This window comes from Ramularia collo-cygni (assembly GCF_900074925.1).
Source record: "Ramularia collo-cygni strain URUG2 genome assembly, contig: RCC_scaffold15, whole genome shotgun sequence".
Lineage (NCBI taxonomy): Eukaryota > Fungi > Ascomycota > Dothideomycetes > Mycosphaerellales > Mycosphaerellaceae > Ramularia > Ramularia collo-cygni.
The window spans coordinates 228,532-248,381 of record NW_019716269.1 but is presented as its reverse complement, the minus strand read 5'-3'; the positions used below and the strand labels follow the sequence as shown (position 1 = coordinate 248,381).

General features: G+C 52.0%; 8 protein-coding genes; 4 read left to right on the top strand and 4 right to left on the bottom strand.

Annotated features, from left to right (window-relative positions):
* Positions 1-468: 468 nt before the first annotated feature.
* RCC_08730 (uncharacterized protein) lies at positions 469-1,494 on the bottom strand (the record flags this gene model as incomplete). Its single annotated transcript, XM_023773976.1, has 1 exon — positions 469-1,494. The coding sequence occupies one exon, from the start codon at positions 1,492-1,494 to the stop codon at positions 469-471; it is 1,026 nt and encodes a 341-aa protein (XP_023629744.1).
* Positions 1,495-1,765: 271 nt separating this feature from the next.
* Positions 1,766-3,469, top strand: RCC_08729 (uncharacterized protein; the record flags this gene model as incomplete). The annotated part of the gene is made up of 1 exon (XM_023773975.1): positions 1,766-3,469. The coding sequence occupies one exon, from the start codon at positions 1,766-1,768 to the stop codon at positions 3,467-3,469; it is 1,704 nt and encodes a 567-aa protein (XP_023629743.1).
* Positions 3,470-4,312: 843 nt separating this feature from the next.
* Positions 4,313-5,461, top strand: RCC_08728 (uncharacterized protein; the record flags this gene model as incomplete). The annotated part of the gene is made up of 1 exon (XM_023773974.1): positions 4,313-5,461. The coding sequence occupies one exon, from the start codon at positions 4,313-4,315 to the stop codon at positions 5,459-5,461; it is 1,149 nt and encodes a 382-aa protein (XP_023629742.1).
* A 4,548-nt stretch (positions 5,462-10,009) lies between these two features.
* On the top strand, positions 10,010-10,489 carry RCC_08727 (uncharacterized protein; the record flags this gene model as incomplete). Its single annotated transcript, XM_023773973.1, has 1 exon — positions 10,010-10,489. The coding sequence occupies one exon, from the start codon at positions 10,010-10,012 to the stop codon at positions 10,487-10,489; it is 480 nt and encodes a 159-aa protein (XP_023629741.1).
* A 381-nt stretch (positions 10,490-10,870) lies between these two features.
* RCC_08726 (uncharacterized protein) lies at positions 10,871-11,335 on the top strand (the record flags this gene model as incomplete). The annotated part of the gene is made up of 1 exon (XM_023773972.1): positions 10,871-11,335. One exon carries the CDS (start codon positions 10,871-10,873, stop codon positions 11,333-11,335), a length of 465 nt encoding a protein of 154 aa, XP_023629740.1.
* A 284-nt stretch (positions 11,336-11,619) lies between these two features.
* RCC_08725 (uncharacterized protein) lies at positions 11,620-12,903 on the bottom strand (the record flags this gene model as incomplete). Its single annotated transcript, XM_023773971.1, has 1 exon — positions 11,620-12,903. The coding sequence occupies one exon, from the start codon at positions 12,901-12,903 to the stop codon at positions 11,620-11,622; it is 1,284 nt and encodes a 427-aa protein (XP_023629739.1).
* A 1,274-nt stretch (positions 12,904-14,177) lies between these two features.
* Positions 14,178-15,083, bottom strand: RCC_08724 (uncharacterized protein; the record flags this gene model as incomplete). XM_023773970.1 has 2 exons in its annotated part: positions 14,178-14,951; positions 15,015-15,083. The coding sequence occupies 2 exons, from the start codon at positions 15,081-15,083 to the stop codon at positions 14,178-14,180; spliced, it is 843 nt and encodes a 280-aa protein (XP_023629738.1).
* A 3,787-nt stretch (positions 15,084-18,870) lies between these two features.
* Positions 18,871-19,850, bottom strand: RCC_08723 (uncharacterized protein; the record flags this gene model as incomplete). XM_023773969.1 has 2 exons in its annotated part: positions 18,871-19,743; positions 19,797-19,850. The coding sequence occupies 2 exons, from the start codon at positions 19,848-19,850 to the stop codon at positions 18,871-18,873; spliced, it is 927 nt and encodes a 308-aa protein (XP_023629737.1).

The following is a 19,850-nucleotide window of genomic DNA, read 5'->3' as shown; positions in this document are numbered from 1 at the left end:
TTTCTTGAATGTCGGGGATTAGAAGCAAAATGTCGGCAGTAGGTCGCACCAGCAATTCGTAAAGCCCCGGAAGATGACATCAGGGCCTGGGCTCGAAAGCTCAGATAATGTCAACTTGGAGGGACTTCTTTGGACCTTTCGATGGGCTACGAAGCGGTTTGATTGTGTAAGTGGGTGGCAAATACGGTACAGCATAGGAAAATTGGATAGAGACAGAACAAATACATACTGGACCCGTTCTTTTGTCATTTTATAACTTCGCGTTCCTATCCTTGTAGATAAAGCGAGAACGACACCCAAACTCGTGGGCCCCTCCGCCTTAACTTTATATCCACACGCATGATCAAGTAACACCATTGCCGAAGCGTTGACAAGATTGACCGAATAGTCGTTGAGTACTCCTTCTTCCTTGCTTATGACCCCACGAAAACCACTTCCGTTCCGCTGCCCAACATCGCTCTCACTCCTTCAACGCTTCGTCTCCTCAATAGACGCCACAGCCTTTTCCGCCGCGTACCGCGCCGCCGCACCTCCACGCCAGCCCAGTCTAAGCGTCGTTGGCTCCTCTCGTTCCTTCACCTGGAAGTAGTACTCGTAGTCTAGGTGGTACCAGACACTTCTATACTCCACACCGAGAACCCCGGATACCCGGGTACGAGCAAGAACGTTGACGAGGGTGTGATGAAGAAGGCCAAGCATCTGTGGATTGAAGATGGCCGGAAACCCAGGAGCCCCCTCCAATAGGCGTTGCATTTTGAATGTCATGGCGTCGAAAGCATCGGCGAAGCGCAGACCAAGTTTCATGTTGTTTGGCTGTGGGGTTACCTCCAACCATCGATTCTTGATGGCGCAGTGGCCGATGCCAACCCCTTTGGTGTCATCCTTATCGACGCTGGTGTAGAGAAGCTTCATCTGATACGAGCGTGGTTTGGTGTACGCACGCTGATCATCAGCTGAAGACCAAGAGGTTTGATCTCCCCCAGCAGGATCCCGAACCTCGTGGACTGAGATCATCTGAAGCAGTCTGAAGCGATCGAGCCAGCGGTCAGGGACCCATCGTGCAGTATTGTCGCGGTCAATGCGGCTAGGCCACGTGTCGCCGGTCACTTCATCGGTGCTCCCATCGGCGTCGATGACGTGAAGTACGACCTTGACGCGTTTTGCCTGCACTTCGCGGGTCAGAGCACCTTCAAGAATTCTGCTGAAGCCCGACGAGACGCGGAAGAGGGCGAGGAAGTCCTTCCATTCTTCCACATTGCGCACGAGAACCGCGGTGTTGCTGATGCTGTGGTATCTTTGGAGCATGGTGGAACGCAATTCCACTTCAAGGTCGATCGGGAGATGGGACATGATCTCATCCTTGAGCTCACGCGGGAGGGAGTTGAGGCAAGCGGTCTGGTGAATATGAGCGTCGACAGTCTGCTGTAGTGGCAGTGTGTTGTCACTTACCGGGGAAAGCTTGATATTCTTCGCTGGGCGATTGATGTCCGACATGACTGCGTGAACGGCTCCTCGAGCTCCGTGTTGTCGGTATGTTGAAGAGCCGCGAGTTGGTGGTGATCGACAGTCGAGTGTACTTACGTAATCAGGGGCTCCCGGATCACCCGAAATTCTGGATCGTAAACATGTAGACACGACTCCAACCCCAACCATCGCACTCGACAAGACTCTCAACAAACACGAAGGCCAGCTTCTTGATATCACACAGCTTCTTGATATCACACAGCTTCTTGATATCACACAGCTTCTTGATATTACACCAACGATGGCGGATGAGCACGGTCGCCGACGCAAGAAATTGAGAATGCAATTTACGCGTCCATTCAAACATGATTCTCTGTTGCCGCCCTGTATCGGGGATCAACACAGAGAGTCTAAGCCGCCTTTCTTCCAGAAGCGCAGATGGAACCCGCAGCGCCTGTTTCTTCCGGGATCTTCGAAGTATCCTTCTCGGTTCACATTCCTACCGCACGATGGAGGTCCCTCCGAGCGCCTTTGGAACAAGCCCTTCTGGCCCTCGACACCCCGGCGATTGGAGGTGGAGGTAGTGCAACAGCACAATAAGATCCTGTTTGACGATGGGGTGCACGAGCCCTTCTCTATTGATACGAGATTCACATTCCTCTCTAAGATCTGGCAATCCCAAGAGCGCAAGAAGAATCCCTCCCGTCTGCTCAGCTTGCCGCCTGAGCTCCTATGCCATATATTCTCCTACCTCGCCGAAGATCTGGAGGTGGCAGTTCACGAAGCAGGTGTTGACGCGAGTGGGTGGCACCGTCCCTTCTCGGTTGTACTATCCAACCCGCGCGCCTGGCAAGACTTGATGGCCAAGAGACGGGTCTCGAAGAGAGTCAGAGAACACGTGCAGGACGCGCAACAATGGGCCGCCTGGCAGAAAGATAGACAGATCGTTATCGATATCCGCAAGGCAGCAGTTGAGGAACTGCCCGAGGATATCGATGCATATTCATTGCGACTCCCACCTGCTCCCGCGAGTCGTTATCCCATTCCCCCCAGGATTTTGGCAATGTTCCGGTCCCTTCGATTTTGTCTTCCCGTCTCGGTCGAATCTCCGGATGAACATATCCAGGTCAAACTTTTCAATTTCACATTCGAAAAGTCGACCGAAGCAATCATTTACGAGCTCGCCGAAATCAGGCAATCAAGCTTTTGGACAGACACCGGGCTCACCTACTGCCGTGACGCTATTCCTCTCGCCGTCACTTTTGATGAGGTCGAGGCAAACTTCAGATCAGAACTCACAGCAAGGGCCCTCAGCTTGAATACCTCGGCGGCTTCTCTATATCAACTGGTCATGGTGCTTGGCGTGAATGCACTGATGGATCCTGATAAATGGCCGAATTACGCGCCGCTAGCGACTTGGTGGACTCTGCGACAAGTTCTGCCTACATGCGATCCGCGCAAAAGAATTCCCGAATTGAACGGCATGCCTTTCAAGCTTGGTTGGCATGGAGCCCCACCGACCCACAAGCCGAAGACTGTGGGAGATGGAGAGAGCTTCATGGTAAAGTGGAGGCCCTGTGCGGAGCTGATCAAGGCTCGTCGATGGGAGGAGCCAAAGATCATCAAATTGGGCTGGCGCGGCTCCCGCATCCTCGCTGACGCTAGACGTCAAGACCAAGAACTCGAAGGTGACGAGGTCTCCCAGCTCGCGAACTGGCTCGAAAACCTTGAAGTGCCAAGCGAACGCGAGTTGATCGACAAGGAACTACAAATGACCTTCGAAATAGTAGTTGAATGTCTCCAAGAGATGTCTAGAGCAAACGAAGAGAACTTGTCCGATGCCACTACTGCGCGAGCGAGCCCTGTTATGAGCTACTCCAACATTACACAGCTCATGCACGTCGACCTCAACGTAGTCGGATGTTCGTATACCAAAGAGCAGGTGCAGAGATATGTCGACCGTTTATGGGGAGCGCAGAGATCTCTCAAACTCTGGAGGCCTTGAGCAGCAACCCGTCATCGCTGGGACTGAGGAGCAGCTCGAGCTAGGGGATGGACTGATAGCATGATTGGCGGCGTTGTGATTGAGCAAAGGACTACTGGGTGGAGCAGGAATGGAAAGTGGGTGGTTCAAGGAGCGAATGTCGTGGGCACACTCGTGGTAGGAATGGCAGCAATGGAGGTATCGGGAGAAGCAATTCATATGTGCAGGTTGTAAGCTCTGAACGAACGCTCGAGGATCTTGCAGATGAGGTACGACGTACAGGAAAACGACAGGCGGTGCAATTCGAGGCACGATGAAGGATCTCGACAGGGAAGAAGCCTTGTATCATTGCTTGTGGTTTCCTAGTTTCAATGTCTCTTTCGGAGTCAATCTGCAGTCATAAAGGCTTGCTGCCGTTATGAGCTCAACGTGAATGATTAACACGTCGCTCGTAACATTCACTGTTTCCCAATGTCTCCCTGATGTTCGGGCTGTAGCACATCGCTATTGGGCTGGGCTAGATACCAGTTATCATCGTTCTTATTCAACACAGCCCTTGAAGATGAAGTGGTGTGGTAATACGTCCACTTGGTGTCGTAGAGGCATGAGAAGTAACGCGGATGATTTGCTGGCTACGACAGCGTAGTGCCACCACGTTCACAGCGTGTCGATCGAGCAAAGAGCCGTTTGTAAGCGCTGCTTCGGTTCGCTCTGCGGCAGCCTACGGACCCCGGGAAAGACCGTCTCCAATGATGGAGCTTGACCTGTTCACTCCACCAGCACAGCACAAGGCAACGCCGGAATTCCTTTCACACGTTCACCTCATCACCAACATCACCGACCAGGCATATGCAGCATTCGGTCATGAGCTCTTCTGCTTCACCACCCTCTGTGTCTGTCGCACCTCCGACATCAACACCCCATGCAGCAGATGGATCCGCCGCGTCGTCGGCTCGCGACCCGTCCGCCAACTCGCCACCTTCCACCGAGATGCCTATGATGCACGATCTCGTACAGCATACCACCGGTGTCAATGCCGCACTGCTCACTGATCTCCTGACGACAATGGCGCTGGACTCCGACAAGAAGGGCGATCGCAATTCCGGCGAAAGTGAAGTGGGAGCGGAAGAACACGCGCCGCGCAACATACTCGATCTCCCACTGGAGATTCTCAACAAGATCATCAGCCTCATCATTCCTCGCTTCCTGCACCTCATCATTCACAGCTATGGCGACGATAAGAGTGATCTGCAATGCACCGTCGAAGTATCTCCGCAGGGTATCTCTTCTTTGAAGGTCTCCTATGATGAATCTTGGGCCGATGTCCAGGCTCTGTTCAAGTTGAACTCCGCCTTTCACAAACTGGTCACCAAGCAGCTTGACTTCGACGCTCAACGAGCAGCATCAAATTTGGTGGTGACCTTACGAGACAATCTTGACCCCGCAGGGCCAATATCACTTGGGAACCCTAAGCCTACCTGCCTGGTTGTGAGCGACAAGTTTCTCGATCGATTCATTTTCATTCGATTCGATGTACCATTGTGCCTCTACTGCGAACGCGGAGGCCTGCGTATGGTGCCGGAGACAGTCCACCGACTTGCTTGTTATTACCAGAGGAACCCGCATGAAGATTGGCAGTTTTGCGGCCTGGGGACAATGCAATGGGCCAGGCGGGCCTCAAATGGATGGGTCGTTGCAGGAGACACGCTTGAGGCTGAAGCATTCGACAATGACATGATGCAATTCGATCCGCACGTTTGGAAGCGCGTAGTACACAGCACACTACCAGTCATCGAAGGAATCTCGGCCAACATCATCTTTGAATCTGGCCCGGCACGGGACTTGCTCAAAATGCAAGGCGTCTTTTACAGGATGACGCGGGCTATTCAGGAGTTGGAAGACACCGTACGCGCTCCTGGCGAAGATTCCTGGCGGGCCATGGGGCTCTCTTCGGCGATCGCGCGCGACCTCATTTGCCCGTTCGAGCCATGTTTTGAACTGTTGAAGTGTTAAGATGAGAGCTGATTTGGTAAGATTCGATTCCTTTTTGGCGAAATAAAATGAGAGACTAATACATTAACAGGTTCAACATGCATACGAACTGTCACTCGACAGATTCATCCCCGACAACGCGCATGGATGGCGCTCTCGACTGTTTAATAGCGATGCCATCGTCGGCGCGAGAGTCTCAGCAAAGGCGGCGGTGGTCTGTTTACCACCGAGCTCCATAGAGCAGAACTGCTGCTTTTACGTAACCCCAGTGAGAAGATCAAATAAAATTTCAAGACCGGTATGCTTTCCAATCATTCTGCGACTCACCCGGTACTCTTCTATTGGTACACGCTATACTGCATTGCTTATTTCATCAGAATTGAAGCTAAAGTCATCGACATGTACTGGTTCCTCGTCAGCTTTGTTATCTTCACGGCATTTGCGGACGGAATCTTGTTACGGGTTCTTTTTGGAGTCCGAAAAGAACCCTAGAGCTGTCGATATGGGAGAATCATCAAATAAACCGCGCCCCTAACTGCCCTCTCCGTTAAATCACGGGGCACTCTGACAGTGAGAAAGAATCTAGCAGCTCTAGAAGCGCCGTTTCTGCGGAGTGTAAGGCGTAAAGCCATCATAAAGCCGACTAGAAGTGTCTTGTCTCGACGAGATCAGAGTTTGGTCGATGGGTGTGCCACTGTCGGACGTCTTCCCCCATGCGCGCCGCCTCCATCTCCTGTTCGCGGAGAGTGGTGTTGTAAGACAGCTGCGCCAGCACGAGCTCCGTACCGGCGGCTACGGCGGCCTCGTMGCTACGAACTTCGCGAGTTATCCACTTCTTTTAGCGACGTTTGAAGAGGCCTTCCGGCAAACCCTCCTCCACGCGGACAATCTTATTGCGGTATGCGTCGGCCAAGACGACCAGCGCGTTCCCGCGACCCTATAGATAGATGGAAACCTGTGAACCGCGTCAGCACCGCAACGAGGGCGCACAGTTGACAATCCCTACCAAAACACAAGCCCGACGCTTTTTCTTCCTGCAGCAAGAGTCTCGCCACGCTGGCGCATCGCTATGAGCGACCGTGCAGCAAAGCGTGCACACGCTGCACTGGAAACAACACGGGTGCGTCTGCGGCGCGTCCTCACTTATGTTCTTGAGCACGGTTGAACGACTCGATTTTACAAGCCGGACAACTCTGGATAGTTATCGTGGTGTAGAGAAGGCGGCACTGCAAGCCCACTGGTGCTTCGCCTTCACACATTCGCGTCGATTACTTTCCATTCCCTTGTGCTTCTTAGTTTTGCTTGATGATCTGGGTGGGATTCAGGCTCCCCATTCAGCCTTAAGGATTGTCACGCTCCGGGCTGTTATCATTCCCCCATCAGGCTTTATCCTCCAGATGGTAGGAAATTATGATTGAGGCGTGCGACCCGCGCTCGGCTTGCAACCATCTGTATGGGTTTTGAGAACAGGAACGAAATCARCAATCTAGATGGGTTATGGGAACAGGAACGAAGTCTCCAGATGAGTTGTATTTTGAACACGACTGTCCTAGTAATGGATGGTACTTGATCCATAAGTGACTGCCTGGTCTCCCCTTTCCAATCAGACTCCATACTGTAGCTGAGGTCTTTTGGAGACGGCCCGTGGACTGGCCTCGAAGCGGCTGTTTGGCACATCCAATGCTCCCGTCCTTGCTAAATGCAGTTGTCCTGAGAGGCATGGAAAGAAAAGAGGCAAGAGCACTGTGAGAAACTGTCTTCAGGTATCAACAGTCGAAGAGCTGGACAGATAGCCCTCTTGTCCGAACTGCATGGGGCAGAGAGTGACCCCCCCCCCCCCCCTCTTCTGGACACAGGAGTCAGCCCTTCAGGGACGATCCGCAACGATCGTCGATGCTCACCGCCGACTTAGGGCCCCCGCCCTACGCGTACGTACTGTACTAGATGCGCGAGCTGTAGCACGCCGTCGCTAGCGCCGAGACAGCTCTCGCCGCCTATAAGTATCTGCTCTTCTCACACTCACTTCATTTCAATACCACCAGGCGAAAGTCTAAGTGGTAAGTACCATCTTCCAACTTCCTTCATCTTCAATCACCATACTGACTTCCTCTCAGCAGGGGCCTTACGCGAGGCGATGAGGATTCGTCCGAGCCCGCGTTTTTGCTAGTTGAAAACTATCAACGACCTGATCCTGTTCGGTTTCGACTCGGCAGGTAATCTTTGGAAAAAAATAGATGCTTGTCATCACACCTTTTCATCGTGTTCATCGCTTGCGATGAGCTTGAAGAAGAGCTTGCTTCTCCTCTCCGTMTGTCTCAGCTGTCTTGTTGTTGTGTGGTGCTGTCGTGATGAGATCAAGCATTTTGATCGGGATTGAAGCGTCCACCGTCGACGGGCTGCCAGCGTCGCGGGTGACAGCGCGCTTCGGTACCTCTGTCACTGTCTCTTCTGAGCAGCTCCTCCTCGTCGCGTTCGTCAAGGACCAAGATCAGCATGGGGGTTGAGAAGGGCCAGCGAAAAGAGCGAGCACCTCAGCGGCCCCACAACAATGATCATGCAGCGGCGGCTATCGACGCCAGTGAGGTTCGAATTACTACATTCCGCCAGGTCAATCCTTCATCATCAAGCCACTAAAGCCTCAAAGAGCATAGGGCTTGGAGGCTTTGCGTAGCTTAGCACGTACGGCACAGCACCTGCACCGATCTCATCATCACCACCGCCTCTATCACCGCCGAGTGACGCTAGGGAACAACTCATTCGAATCTTCCGGCTGCCCCCCGCACCGTGCAACGTGCCTGTCCACTACTGCGTTGCGGGAATCGCCTGCAACGGACCGCCAAGCGAGATCGGGCCAGCAGCGATAACTTGCCGGCCTTTACTGAAGAGAAGCGGCTTGATACGAGCAGGGAGCCCGGAGGGTCAGAAAAGTCCTACCTCCGAGCCCAGCGCCGCAGGAAACGCGGTAGGTTTGACATGACCTCAGTAGACTGCCGATCTTCACCAGAGGCAACAGAGAAGACGCGACGTCGTCCGTACGGGCCATGGCAGAAGGTCTCCAATCAAGGCTACATGACTGTCACAGCGCAGCTACAACTTACAACGAGGACCAAGGAAGGTCATAATACTCAACTGCCGTAGCAAACTGCGTAGCATTCATGTCGATCGCGGGGTTTTTCGAGGTGCTTTACATGCAGCCATTGCAGATACTCATGAGACCTTCGTGTCTACCAGGGCGGATGACATCGCTTCAGTAGTCGGGCTGCGGCGAAAACTTCAAGTCTCGAAAACCAAGATGGTGGACATGACCAAGCATCGCGTCTCTGATTGAAGCATCGCGTGTCTGATGTGATACAGGACTACAATTACCGCCGACAAAAAGGACAAACGCCACGCGAATCTTGCGACCACTAGAACGATCTCAACGATCTCAACTAGCTCTTATTGAGCTCCGCGGACTTGGACGTCATTGGGAGATTCAGACATGGGATCTCAGTATGGTCGAAGCGGAAGCTGCCTCAATAATGGTTTGGCCTGCGATCAACGAAGCGACGGCTCTACACGATTGCTTCGACAAACAATCATCAATCATAAAGCGACCGACAGCGTAGTGTAAGAGCTCTTATCTCCGAGTGACAAAGGTGCTGGTGAATTGGATGAGACCTGGCTCATCTTGCCATGTCTATCAGGTCTTGAGATGAGGAGCAAGTGTCTTTGTCACGACAGACTCGATGTCTCTTTCCATCCAACTTATTGTGCGGGTTAAAGCCTTCGGGATCTGTGGCTCTGCATAAAGGAACTGCTGGCAAACACATCTGGATTATGGCTGAATCCCCAGTCTACGAGAAGATTCTCGTGTAGTCAGCTCCACGACAAAGCACCCTAAGGTATGACAGCAAACTGATCATCTCTATATATGCAGCACGTTTCCTCAATCAAGAATGTGGCAGCTCTCATTCTACACTGATCTCCACATCCCGCTGCTGGACGGTGTCGCTCTGCACGTGGTTGCAGATCGCTTCTATTCACTACGCTGCGCCGCTAGAATGCTTGCTTATTTCGAAGCGCTACAATGACAGTCAGAGTGATCATGGAACAAGAATGCAGCACAAGAAGCCACGTTTCTTGCCGATCTGCTCGTTCTGCCAATCAGCGAGCAAGATTCCGCCAGAATCGGTATTCACTTGGCCCTGAGCTCCACTTCCCCGCATCCCGCGAACGCTCCTGGGCCTTGCAGGGGCCACGAGTGGACCTCACGACCTCGACGATCGTCGGAGCGCATATGCAACACTGGCTTAGCTTTCGGTTATCATCCGAGACCCGAGAACATTTTCTTCTTTAAATACTACAGTCCTCACCAGCTTATAACTCTTCCTTTACACCATCAACATCGCCTTGCACTTTGGAATACCACACCAGATCAGCACCATTCCGTTCAACACACACCTCCTTTCAGCCTTCGCTTCTGCCGAGACATTACTCTACACTTTACAAACTACACAAACGTAAGTACTCTGGCCCTCTAACTCCTTCCATTTCCATACTAACAGACAAAGAACAATCTATATCAAGATGCAAGACATTGCCGTGGTCGAGGTCATCAACGGCCAACTGACCATCGTAAGCGGAGAGCGCGATCACCCAGTAATCGTGCGCGTCAAGGTCCCATGCAACCTCGCAAAGCAAAGAGACTACGGCGTCCCCCCCGCCCTCTTCTCAAACGGCACAAGCAGCATCTCGAGAGAATTCCCCAACACCTCGCGTCTGGAACTCCAATTCGACTTCCGCAACCAGACAACGGGTTGGGAAGACGTGGGAGCTGTCGAGTTCGGGAACTGGATCAGAGATATGGTCAAGGCGGCCCTTGCTCTGGATTTCGCAACTCCTTGCGATGTGTTTGTTGCGGTGACGGACTCTGCGAATTTGTATTCGGATAGGGGCGGGGATCTTGTTGCGCTTGGGATGGATGGAGATGGAGGAGATAATCCCGCAGTGGTGATTATGGGAGCAAAGGGGAGGTTGGTACATGTTGGTATGACCAACTACAAGTAAACTAGCGCTCTCTAGAACTCCTGTTAAAGCATTACTCTGCTGTAGAAATATAGACATTCAAAAGCGAAAGCGCCTTTGGAGACGACTGAACCTTTGCAATGCGATCGGAGAAATGAGGCGTCCACCAAGTTGAACGATTTCTTTGCTGGTGAGCTATCTAATTGGTATAAACTGATCTATCCTCTTGACGCAGTCAAAGTCTGCATGTCTATTCAGGCAAGCTCTTCGTATCTCATGCAGTTTGCTTCGTGAGAAAGCAAACCGTGCTTTGGTCATTTAAGTCTTATTCCAAAGATTACAAGCACGGCAAGCCGTGCGCACCTGTCTTGACCATTCTCAAAAGTCAGCAACCTCATCTCCAATTCCCACCTACCAATAATCATGGCCACAACCCTCGAAATCCTCTACGGCTCCCTCATCACAATCACAGGCCCCCGAAACGAACCAGACATCATACATGCCAGAATCAACTGCAGCGTCGGCGGCGAAAACTACGCCATCCACCCCGAACTCTTCTCCTCGGACCCAGTCAGCATCCAGGCCTACTTCCCTAACACCCTGAAATTACAACTCGAGTTCTATTTCGCAGGCAACGACACAAGTGCAGAAGACGGCATCAAATTTGGTCTTTGGCTTGGAGAAATGGCAAAAATGGCCAAGGCGATGAAGTTCTCCCGTCCTTGCCAAATCTACATGGCTGTTACGGATAAGAACTACCCATATTGTAGCCGTACTGCTTACTACGTTGCCTTGGGGAAGAAAGCGGATCTGAGTGATGATCCTGCTACTACGATTATTTGTCACAAGGGGAGTTTGGTGATGGTGGGACAGACCAATGTTGCATGAGTAGACGAGGCGAGGTGTGGTTAGTAAAAATCACCTTTTCATGGGCGAGTATCTCACCCGGGATTTCTGAGCGATGGCTAATCCCGCTTCACAGTCTTTTTGCCGTACATGGATTTTCTTGACCAGGAACAGGGATGGATAGAAGAGGTATAGGATGGCTAAGTTTGCCTCCGTCTCCGATTGGTGATCGGAAAGAGAATGTGTGCAATGTTCTTTTCTGTTTATACAGCGCCGTTCATTTCCAAACTCAAAATGCAGCCATCGTGGACAGACATTCTAAACAACTAGAAAGGCCAATCTTGCTTCATCTTTCTGAGTTCCTTGTGGTACGATGAAGAGCCCTTGTAGTACTCGCTATCTTTTTCGGTGACTCTTTCCTCCTCGTCACTGTCTGGATCTCGCCAGTAAGTGGGGTCAGAAAGCTCCGACGATACAGATGAGTGCGTCGATTCCGGCCACTCAGAGGGAAATTTCCTAAACGGTCTCGTACGCTGACTGTCGCTTACCCAGTTCACACCACGCAAGGACTGCTCCAGAGGCTCCTGACAGGAACAGAGGCCCTCATTCGCTTTACAATAGTCGCGCTCAGTATCGTACTCCGCGTAGCTGGAGTCCGATGGCGCGTCAGAGTTGCGTCTAGACGTCACACCCTGCTCAGATCCATGCGTCTCGCTAAGCTGCTGGGAACCGTCTTCGCTTCCTCCCTCCTCGTGGTCGTGACGGGGTCGGCACCGTTTATAGACTCTCCCAAACCCGTCATTGCCGGCGAACAAGAGTGGGGCAATAAATACCCACTCATCCAAGAATTGCTTCAAGTTCCACATCAACCTGTCATTGTCGTCGAACTCCAGCCCATCGGAGATGAAGTTCGACCGAGTGTCTGCCATTTCCCCGAACGTGAGGTATTTGGTGTTTCGAAGGCTCATAGTCGGCCGGAAGCAGGCTGCGAACCCGATTGCCGGAATGGGCGGCTGGGTGATCATCATCTTCCTCCACGACGCCTCCGGCCTGGTAACAGCCTCGGGGTACTCCACACGGTGTAGATGGGATGCCCGACAACTCCGTACGGGATCTCCCATGAGAACCCTGACATATATCCGCCAGGTCGCCCGTGCCAACACTGGCTGGTAGACTTCAGTACCGTAGAAGTCCTCATCGTCCGCAGCGTATGTGGGTCCGTCTCCCTCGACTACTACCGTCACCGGGCAGGGATATAGCCTTGAAGGTCTCCTTTGACGAGGGTGAGGAGCGCAGGTTCCTCCTGCATACACATGGTACGGGATCGCGTCAACTATCGGGTTAACGCGGAGTCTAGCGGCATAGTTGATCACCTGCTCGTTGCGGATGTAGACATGGTCGGGTTGCAGGGTCGGTCCTTCTGGCAAGAGGAACATCTTCTTTTGGATGGGTTGCGACCGTTTGATTAGATCTCGCCAGAAGGTCGACACACGCTGTACGACGCACAGCTCTTCGACCTCCAGCTCCAACAAAACCTGTTCCATAATCTCATATTGTTCGAGCAGGCGCCGAGGTGCCTCTTGGACAGGTGCGGTGGACGTAGACGCCATTTTTGGTCAGCAAGTAGTAGAAACGAGCTCGGGGAATGATTGAGCTCTGATGATGAGCTGTCTTGTAGGAGCCTGAATGCGCACGTCCCACTGACAGGAAGGTCAAAGAACGAGCAATCCGTTTCCAGCTCGACGTCTCCCCTTTGCTTTGTTGTGTCCGGAAAAGGAGAAATGGGAAGCATTCAATACGTGCAAAGGTTTGAACCGCGATCTTGACAACCTTGAAAGTTGTGACCCTAAATGACGTTCGTATGATCGACCCGATCGCCGGGAATTCCTATCTTCTTTCAGCCGCTTCGCGATTTCCCTGTGTACGTGTTACTTCCGTAGCTGCGGTGTCCCTACACTGCCTATCTGTATAGTAGGTACGTACGGTTGAAGGTCTTTGTGAAGCAGCCAACTTGGAAGGTAGCCAAATCCGATTCATAAGCGACCGGGCGGCAATGCAGGGTCTGAGAAGGAGGTAGGAGCATTTGAGACCTCATCTCCTACAGGGACATCGAATCAATGTGCATCGTCTCTGTCTCTATTAGTTGCGATCTGCCTATGAGATTTCGCCAGAAGGAATAGACACGATACACTACGCATATCTCTTCAATGTTCATGTGTAATGGAATATGCTCCATGTTCGGTACTGAATGGGCAGTCGTGGGGACCATTCACCCGCGATTGAAGCCATGGTTGCATTTTGTCTCTAGATGGATTAAAGTACGAAGAATCCTACCGTAGACGCGAAGTACATCGCTTTCGTAACAGACCTTTCGTATGATCCACAGAGAATCCTAGTGGGGCGCACCCACTGGCTATAAGGCACCGCTTTGTTCTCGCCGGAAGTGGGATGGCTTCAAACAACTTTCCGTCTTTGAGTAGATGCTTGCGTGGCTTAGCGGGATTTCAAGGCTTCGTAGGTTTAGCCGAACTTGAACAAGCAGTCCCGGTCGTGAAGATGATCAAGTGGACAATTGTCAAACCGTGAGGTTTGGACATGGTATGAAGATACGGCCTGCTGGAGAAGCCTACCATGTTGAGTCTTTGAACGTCTTTCTGAGCGAAGGCACAAATCCTGCATCTGGCTCTTCAAGAGCAGAGAGAAGTCGATCGACGGATCCTGGCGCAGCGCTACAAGTTCAGCAGAGCGGAGGAAGGGCGGAGTGACGTGGAGATCCGGGCTCGAATTGGTTCCATTCGTGGCACTGGTACAATCTATGCTTTGGACACCGATATGCATCGCGTGATCAAACCCCTCTCCCCGTATTCCACACTGCGGCCATGGTTCAGCGAAGGAGTTCTTTTATGCACGTACACCGCCCAATGGACCCCTTCTTTCCCTTGCACTTCCTCAACTTCTTCGTCCATTCGCTCTTCTCAGCCGTCATCGAAAACTCAACAATACTGATCGGTGCGCTATCATCGTTGCTTCGCATTCCCTTGATTGCATCCAAGACATCCTGCCAGATGAGACCGCTTGGGTTCCAGGCCGTGCATGAGTTGATGCAGTCTTCGTCGATGGTCGCAAGCGCCCCGATCCTGATGGTGACCGCCTTGATCGCGGGCTTTGTGATGTAAAGCTTACCCCATGAGACGTTTTTAACGCCTTTCGGTATAATGTATCTCATGTGGATCTCGAGGAGTCGCTGCTGGCCTGCGACACTTGGCATGGTGGTCTTTGCCACGGTGCCGATGATGTCTTGCGGAGATCCCTGCTCTACGCCGATGTGAGTCGTGGTGCTAGCGTGATAGTAGATGATGGAAGGAATGAGGCCTGGCGTCCAGTGGTACATCTGTCGCTGGTGTTGAGGCGACATCGTCGGGTGTGACTGTGGAGCAAGAGTCGGTCCATAGTATCTTGTCACCATGCGCTTCTGTAGAGTGGAAGAGCCTTGGATGGTCGCTTTCCATCGCTTGCTTACTCGCTGGAACTCGAATGTCTTCTTTGCGCTCAAGTTCATCAAAATCATCTCTAGCAACTCAGGCGTATCTGTGACTGCGCGGATGGTCGCGAAGGTTGTTGCGGACCTAGTGATGGCCATGTTGGCCGCGCTGGCGTTCTGTGAGAGTTTAGAGGATGTCTTTGACGCGGTTGGGGAGATTAGTCTCGATGTGGTACATACCTTTCTTCCGTCATCCGCGGGTCGCTTCTGATGGCCTTGCTGAATGACTTTGGCTCTTCGCGCCATCATGGTAGGGCGCTGCTTGTAGTATGTTCCGATCTAGCGATACTTCGATCTGGCGACGACGAGTGCCAGTCGTCGGTGTTGGGAAGGTAGTGTTGTATGGTAGTGTGGATCGTCGCATGTTCTGTCAAAGAAAAGAGTCGAGACGAATTCCACGTCCGAAAGTGGTCAAATCCCGATTCACTTCCTCTCTCGTGTCCAAGATTCAAAGCGTTTGTTGCAGTTCACGGAAGAGTTCCAGGTCTGAACACTCACGGATGAAAGGCATCCGAATCACGAGTCGAAGGTTTCACCAGGAGGACTGGCCGGTTGAGCAAGCGCGCGTCTGACTCCATGTGTAGCTCATCTTCCAGATGAAGATGGTGGTGGGAGGAGAGAAATGCCCAGTTTAGATCAACGCATAGAACGCTCCATACGCGGTGGCTCACAGCCCCGCTCTCCAAGAAGTCGCTGTCCTCCCGAGTCTTGATATACACCTGATCCAGCTTGCGCTCGCGTATTCTTCCAGCGACGCATAGTCCAGGTTACTCAGACCGGACAACGTTAATGATCAAGATTCTCCTGTAGGTTCAGTCCGACCTCGGTGGACCGGTGTACTGTGCGAAGACGACACGAAAACGTTTCCCTTCGACCAAGTACGCTCACTATTGTGTCATCTTCGAGCGCGGGCACCGAGCAAGACGTCGCGAACTGCCTCCAGAGGAGCACTCCGTATGAGTTGAGTCCTGGTTGGTCTATACTCTCACCAATCGTTGCAATCATATTTACACTTTGAAATCTCATTCGACAAGTCTTCCAGTCACATTTCCTGAGTGGGCAAGGTGCGCCGGAAGTTGATTCCCCGGATGACCTTTGAGCATATCTGGAAGAAATGGTGCCGCTGGGCTGATGTTGCAGATCCCTCATGCTGCCATAGTCATGGTTTGCGGTGCTGAAGCTATCTTTTAAAACCCATTGCGTGAGCTGAGAAGATCCATGGCCGGAAGCATCTTCTTCCTTGCACTTCTGCCGATTCGCCTTCGTCAGAGATGACAGGTGTCAAGGGATGGAAGCAGATACCGACGGACGCGCCATAAGTCTCTGGAGCGCCATTGTATGGAATGCTCCGTCCTTCAGTGTCGCAGCAGGATCATCCGGACGTCTGTTTGCCAGCGAGCCTCGGCATGGTGAGACTGCCAATAAGGGACACAACTTATGGTGTATCGTCTCACTTTGGCAAAGACTCAGTCTGCATACAACCAGCTAGCGGATGCCAACGTAGCGGTGGCCGGGCAAAGCTTCAACTTTGTCGTTTTGAGCGGTTCGATTGAGCTACAGCTCGGCCGGAGTCGGAGGAAAGAGTTGATGTGCTCGCATAGCTGCGGAGGTAGGCGTGCTATCGTCTACAGCAGAGTGAAAGCGACTGTGGTGAAAGCGTCGGGCGGAGAGAATGTAGGAAGCTAGAAATAGTGAGGAGCACCACGGAATGACGCCAAGAAAGCATGGCTTCGCGAATTACGATCTTGCCTGACTCGTGCCGACGCTTCCGGACAGGGACAGGAGGTACGACGAAGAGAAGATGACACCGGTGTATTTGCGTATTTGAATGATCATACCGTCCCATTGAAACCTGAGCTCGCCATCGTGGACTTCTTCTTCTGGCACAGCCCACACAAACATTGCCAACTGCACGATGGCAAACGACGCAATCAACGCAAACAGCACCTAAGCACACAGGCGCAAGTGAACAAGATGCGGCCGAGTACGTGGCATGGAGATCGAGCGTAGGGGGGAAAGCATAGGTCGCAGTCCGAATTCATAGGCAGCAAACTCACGCTTATTGGGTTGTGCAAAAATCCGCCGGAGGATGGAAAATATTGAACATTTAGAGATAATTCTGAAACTGCATGGTATTTCTCAAAAATATACCAAAATTTTCAATCTATATATATAAGCAAGACCTAGCCTTCGAAACTCCATATTGTCACAGACGTACAAAGAGGGTACTACCTAAACCCTAACCCTAATCCTAGACCACGGAGGAGGGCATGAGAAGTAGGCARCATCTTCTTGTCATTCTCCATGATTTCTCAATCCTCACGACTCCCTCCAGCCTCGTCTCTGTAACTTGAATCATATTCAGAGCTGTCAATGTGCGTTCTTCTCGGAGATACCGACCCTCGACAGATCGTGTCGGTGGTCTGACGAGCAGTTCTGGCAATAGAAGCCCTTTACCTYGAAACCCAAAGGCCGTGTTAACCGATACGGACGGACCTTGAAATTCTCAAAATGATGGGGAATCTTCCTATGGACAGCTATTCCAAGACCCTCTACCACCGCTTCAAGCAAATGGAAGCATACGCACAGTCACACATCCCATCTCGAAGACCCTCATAATGATCATCCCGCAAAATACGTACAGCACCCTCTCCCAAGCGGAAAGAAATCATAAAAAGTTCCAATGCAGAATCACATTCCACCAACTGACTTCGAATCCTCATCACATCACCCCATCGTGACCCATCTCTATTCCATACCGTAACCGAGACCCGGAAAGTCGGTGGGTCGGACCGCGCTGCTCTCATTTCAATGGCTTCGATCGGAGGCATTGTAACGAACGTATCCCACCATGTAGGATGTATCCCTCCTACGGAAGTTGATGAAAGGGAGGCATGGATTATCAGTCGATATCGAGGTTGAGTAGCATGTGGCCATTGTGGACCGATGGGGAACTGATATTCGCAATGCTGACAGTAGACCTGCATACAGGGAGGTGAGGAACATTCGGCCTGGGTATGAGCGTAAGTAGGTACCAGGTGTCGCGATTGGCCTCGAAAACTTGAGACTAGCAAGAGATTTAACGCGAGTGGTTCGTTGTATAAGGGATCTTGTAGTCTCCAGGTGTCGCCGAGAAGTGTGTCGCTTGATAGAATCGTTGGGATTGTTTGTCTTGCGAACATGCGTTCTTGGATTGAGGGTGAGTTTTGTATCAGCGTGTACCAGTATCTGCTGACTTGTTGTTGGCGGTAGAGGTCGATTGGCGGGCTATATCTGAGGATTTGTTCGAGAAGCTCTGTCGTGTTGATGACTTGATCCATTGGAGAGGACATGAGTAAGTCTAGTGAATTCTTGCACTGTTATTGGACTTGACTAGATGTATTGTTGTTCTCAATGATCAGGTCGGAGGTCGGAGGGAGAGGGCACTTAATGTCAAGTCAGTGAGTTAGTATGGCCAGCAGAACAGAAGTCTTCTGAGCAAGTCATGATATGATCACAGGGTGTAGGACTCACGGTCAAATGGCATCTGCTGATATGTTCCTTTCAGCATTGAACACCGTGACAGCAAAGCATAAGAAACCTTCACGAGAGTTTTCTTCTCCTCTCTTCTCGGCGGTGAATGCTCCAAGATTTCGGCATCAGCTTCTTCTTCGGTGGACATCAGTACCGGGCTCCCACTTCCCGGCGGCTGTTGGTTTGAATCCAGCTTCTGCCGAATTGCAGTGCAAAATGTGCCGCAACCTGCTTCCATCGTTGAAGGGCTTAGCTGGACCCACRGGACACCGAGCTTGGCCTGGCCAAGTGAGAGAGGATCGAGTGGGCGTCGGTGGGATCATTCGCTCCACTCTGGTATGCACGATCTTTAAGAAGGGTAGGTTTAGCGTAGTACGTCGAATTACCCTAGGTTATCGTGTTGTGTCACACTTCCATGCCAGCTCAAAGACGTATACACGGCCTCGACGTTCCGCAGTTCATTTCCGTAGTCCAGCGCCAATCAATCCAAGACTTACGCGCCCTGGCTCGCCTTCCTAGGGCGTCAACCCAACATCAGCCTTCCCGTCTCCGCAGAATAGGGAGTGTTATCTTTCATTCGTCGACCAGTAATGGCGGCAACGCACGCACATTTGCCATCCCGGTCTTTGCTGCCGTCACACCAATGCATCGCCCAAACAAGCGGCACATCCATGACATAGATCATTGTCTGCAATTCGACTATAACTAGGTCGGACGGGCCGTCTTGCTCGGCAAGACTCTTGCGATGCTGCAGAACATCTTCCCAGGTGACGCCCTTTGGGTTCCAGACACTCACAGAGTTGGTGTAACCTTCATCACCATAGTTGTCAAAGCTTGTCCTTAGATGTGTTGAAGTGATTGGGGGATTGGCGAACGACATTTTCTGCCAGAAAGGCGCTGAACTATCGTTCGAAGGGTGCGGGAACCCTCCCTGGATAAAGTAGGTGATGTCAACCAGGAGATGCATCCTGGTTTCTCTGTTATAAGGGATCAGTGCCGTCTTCAGAAAGCCATGCAAGTTGTGACCGGTAGGGATGCGGATGGCAGAGTCAGAACCCTCCACGAGGTGATGGTAGTTGATAAGTGGCGATACAGTCAACTTATCATATCTCGGAGGTGTCTGTGAATCTGCGGCGAGGGCAAGAGAAGGCACTGTAGGGATCCTTGCGACGGGTCTGGTGAGCACAACAGTCTGGAGGGATGGTGAAAGATCGATCACCGCTTTCCAGCGCCGACAGACACCTCGCGTCACCGTAAGCTCCTTGCGATCGACGTGGAGGAGGATGGCCTCAAGCATTTCTGTTGTGTTGAAAACTTGCTCCGGCGCGCTGACTTGGGTAGCAGTACGCGTGGTGATAATTCTCGCGCCGCGCTTGGTCAGCTTTGCAGTACTCGACTTAGACTCAACGTTAGTGGGCTCTCAGAAGTAGCAAAAGGGAAGGTGCAAACCTGGCTGGAAGTGTTCTCTGCCCGCTTGCGTTTGCGCTTGCTGGTTGGCGCCAT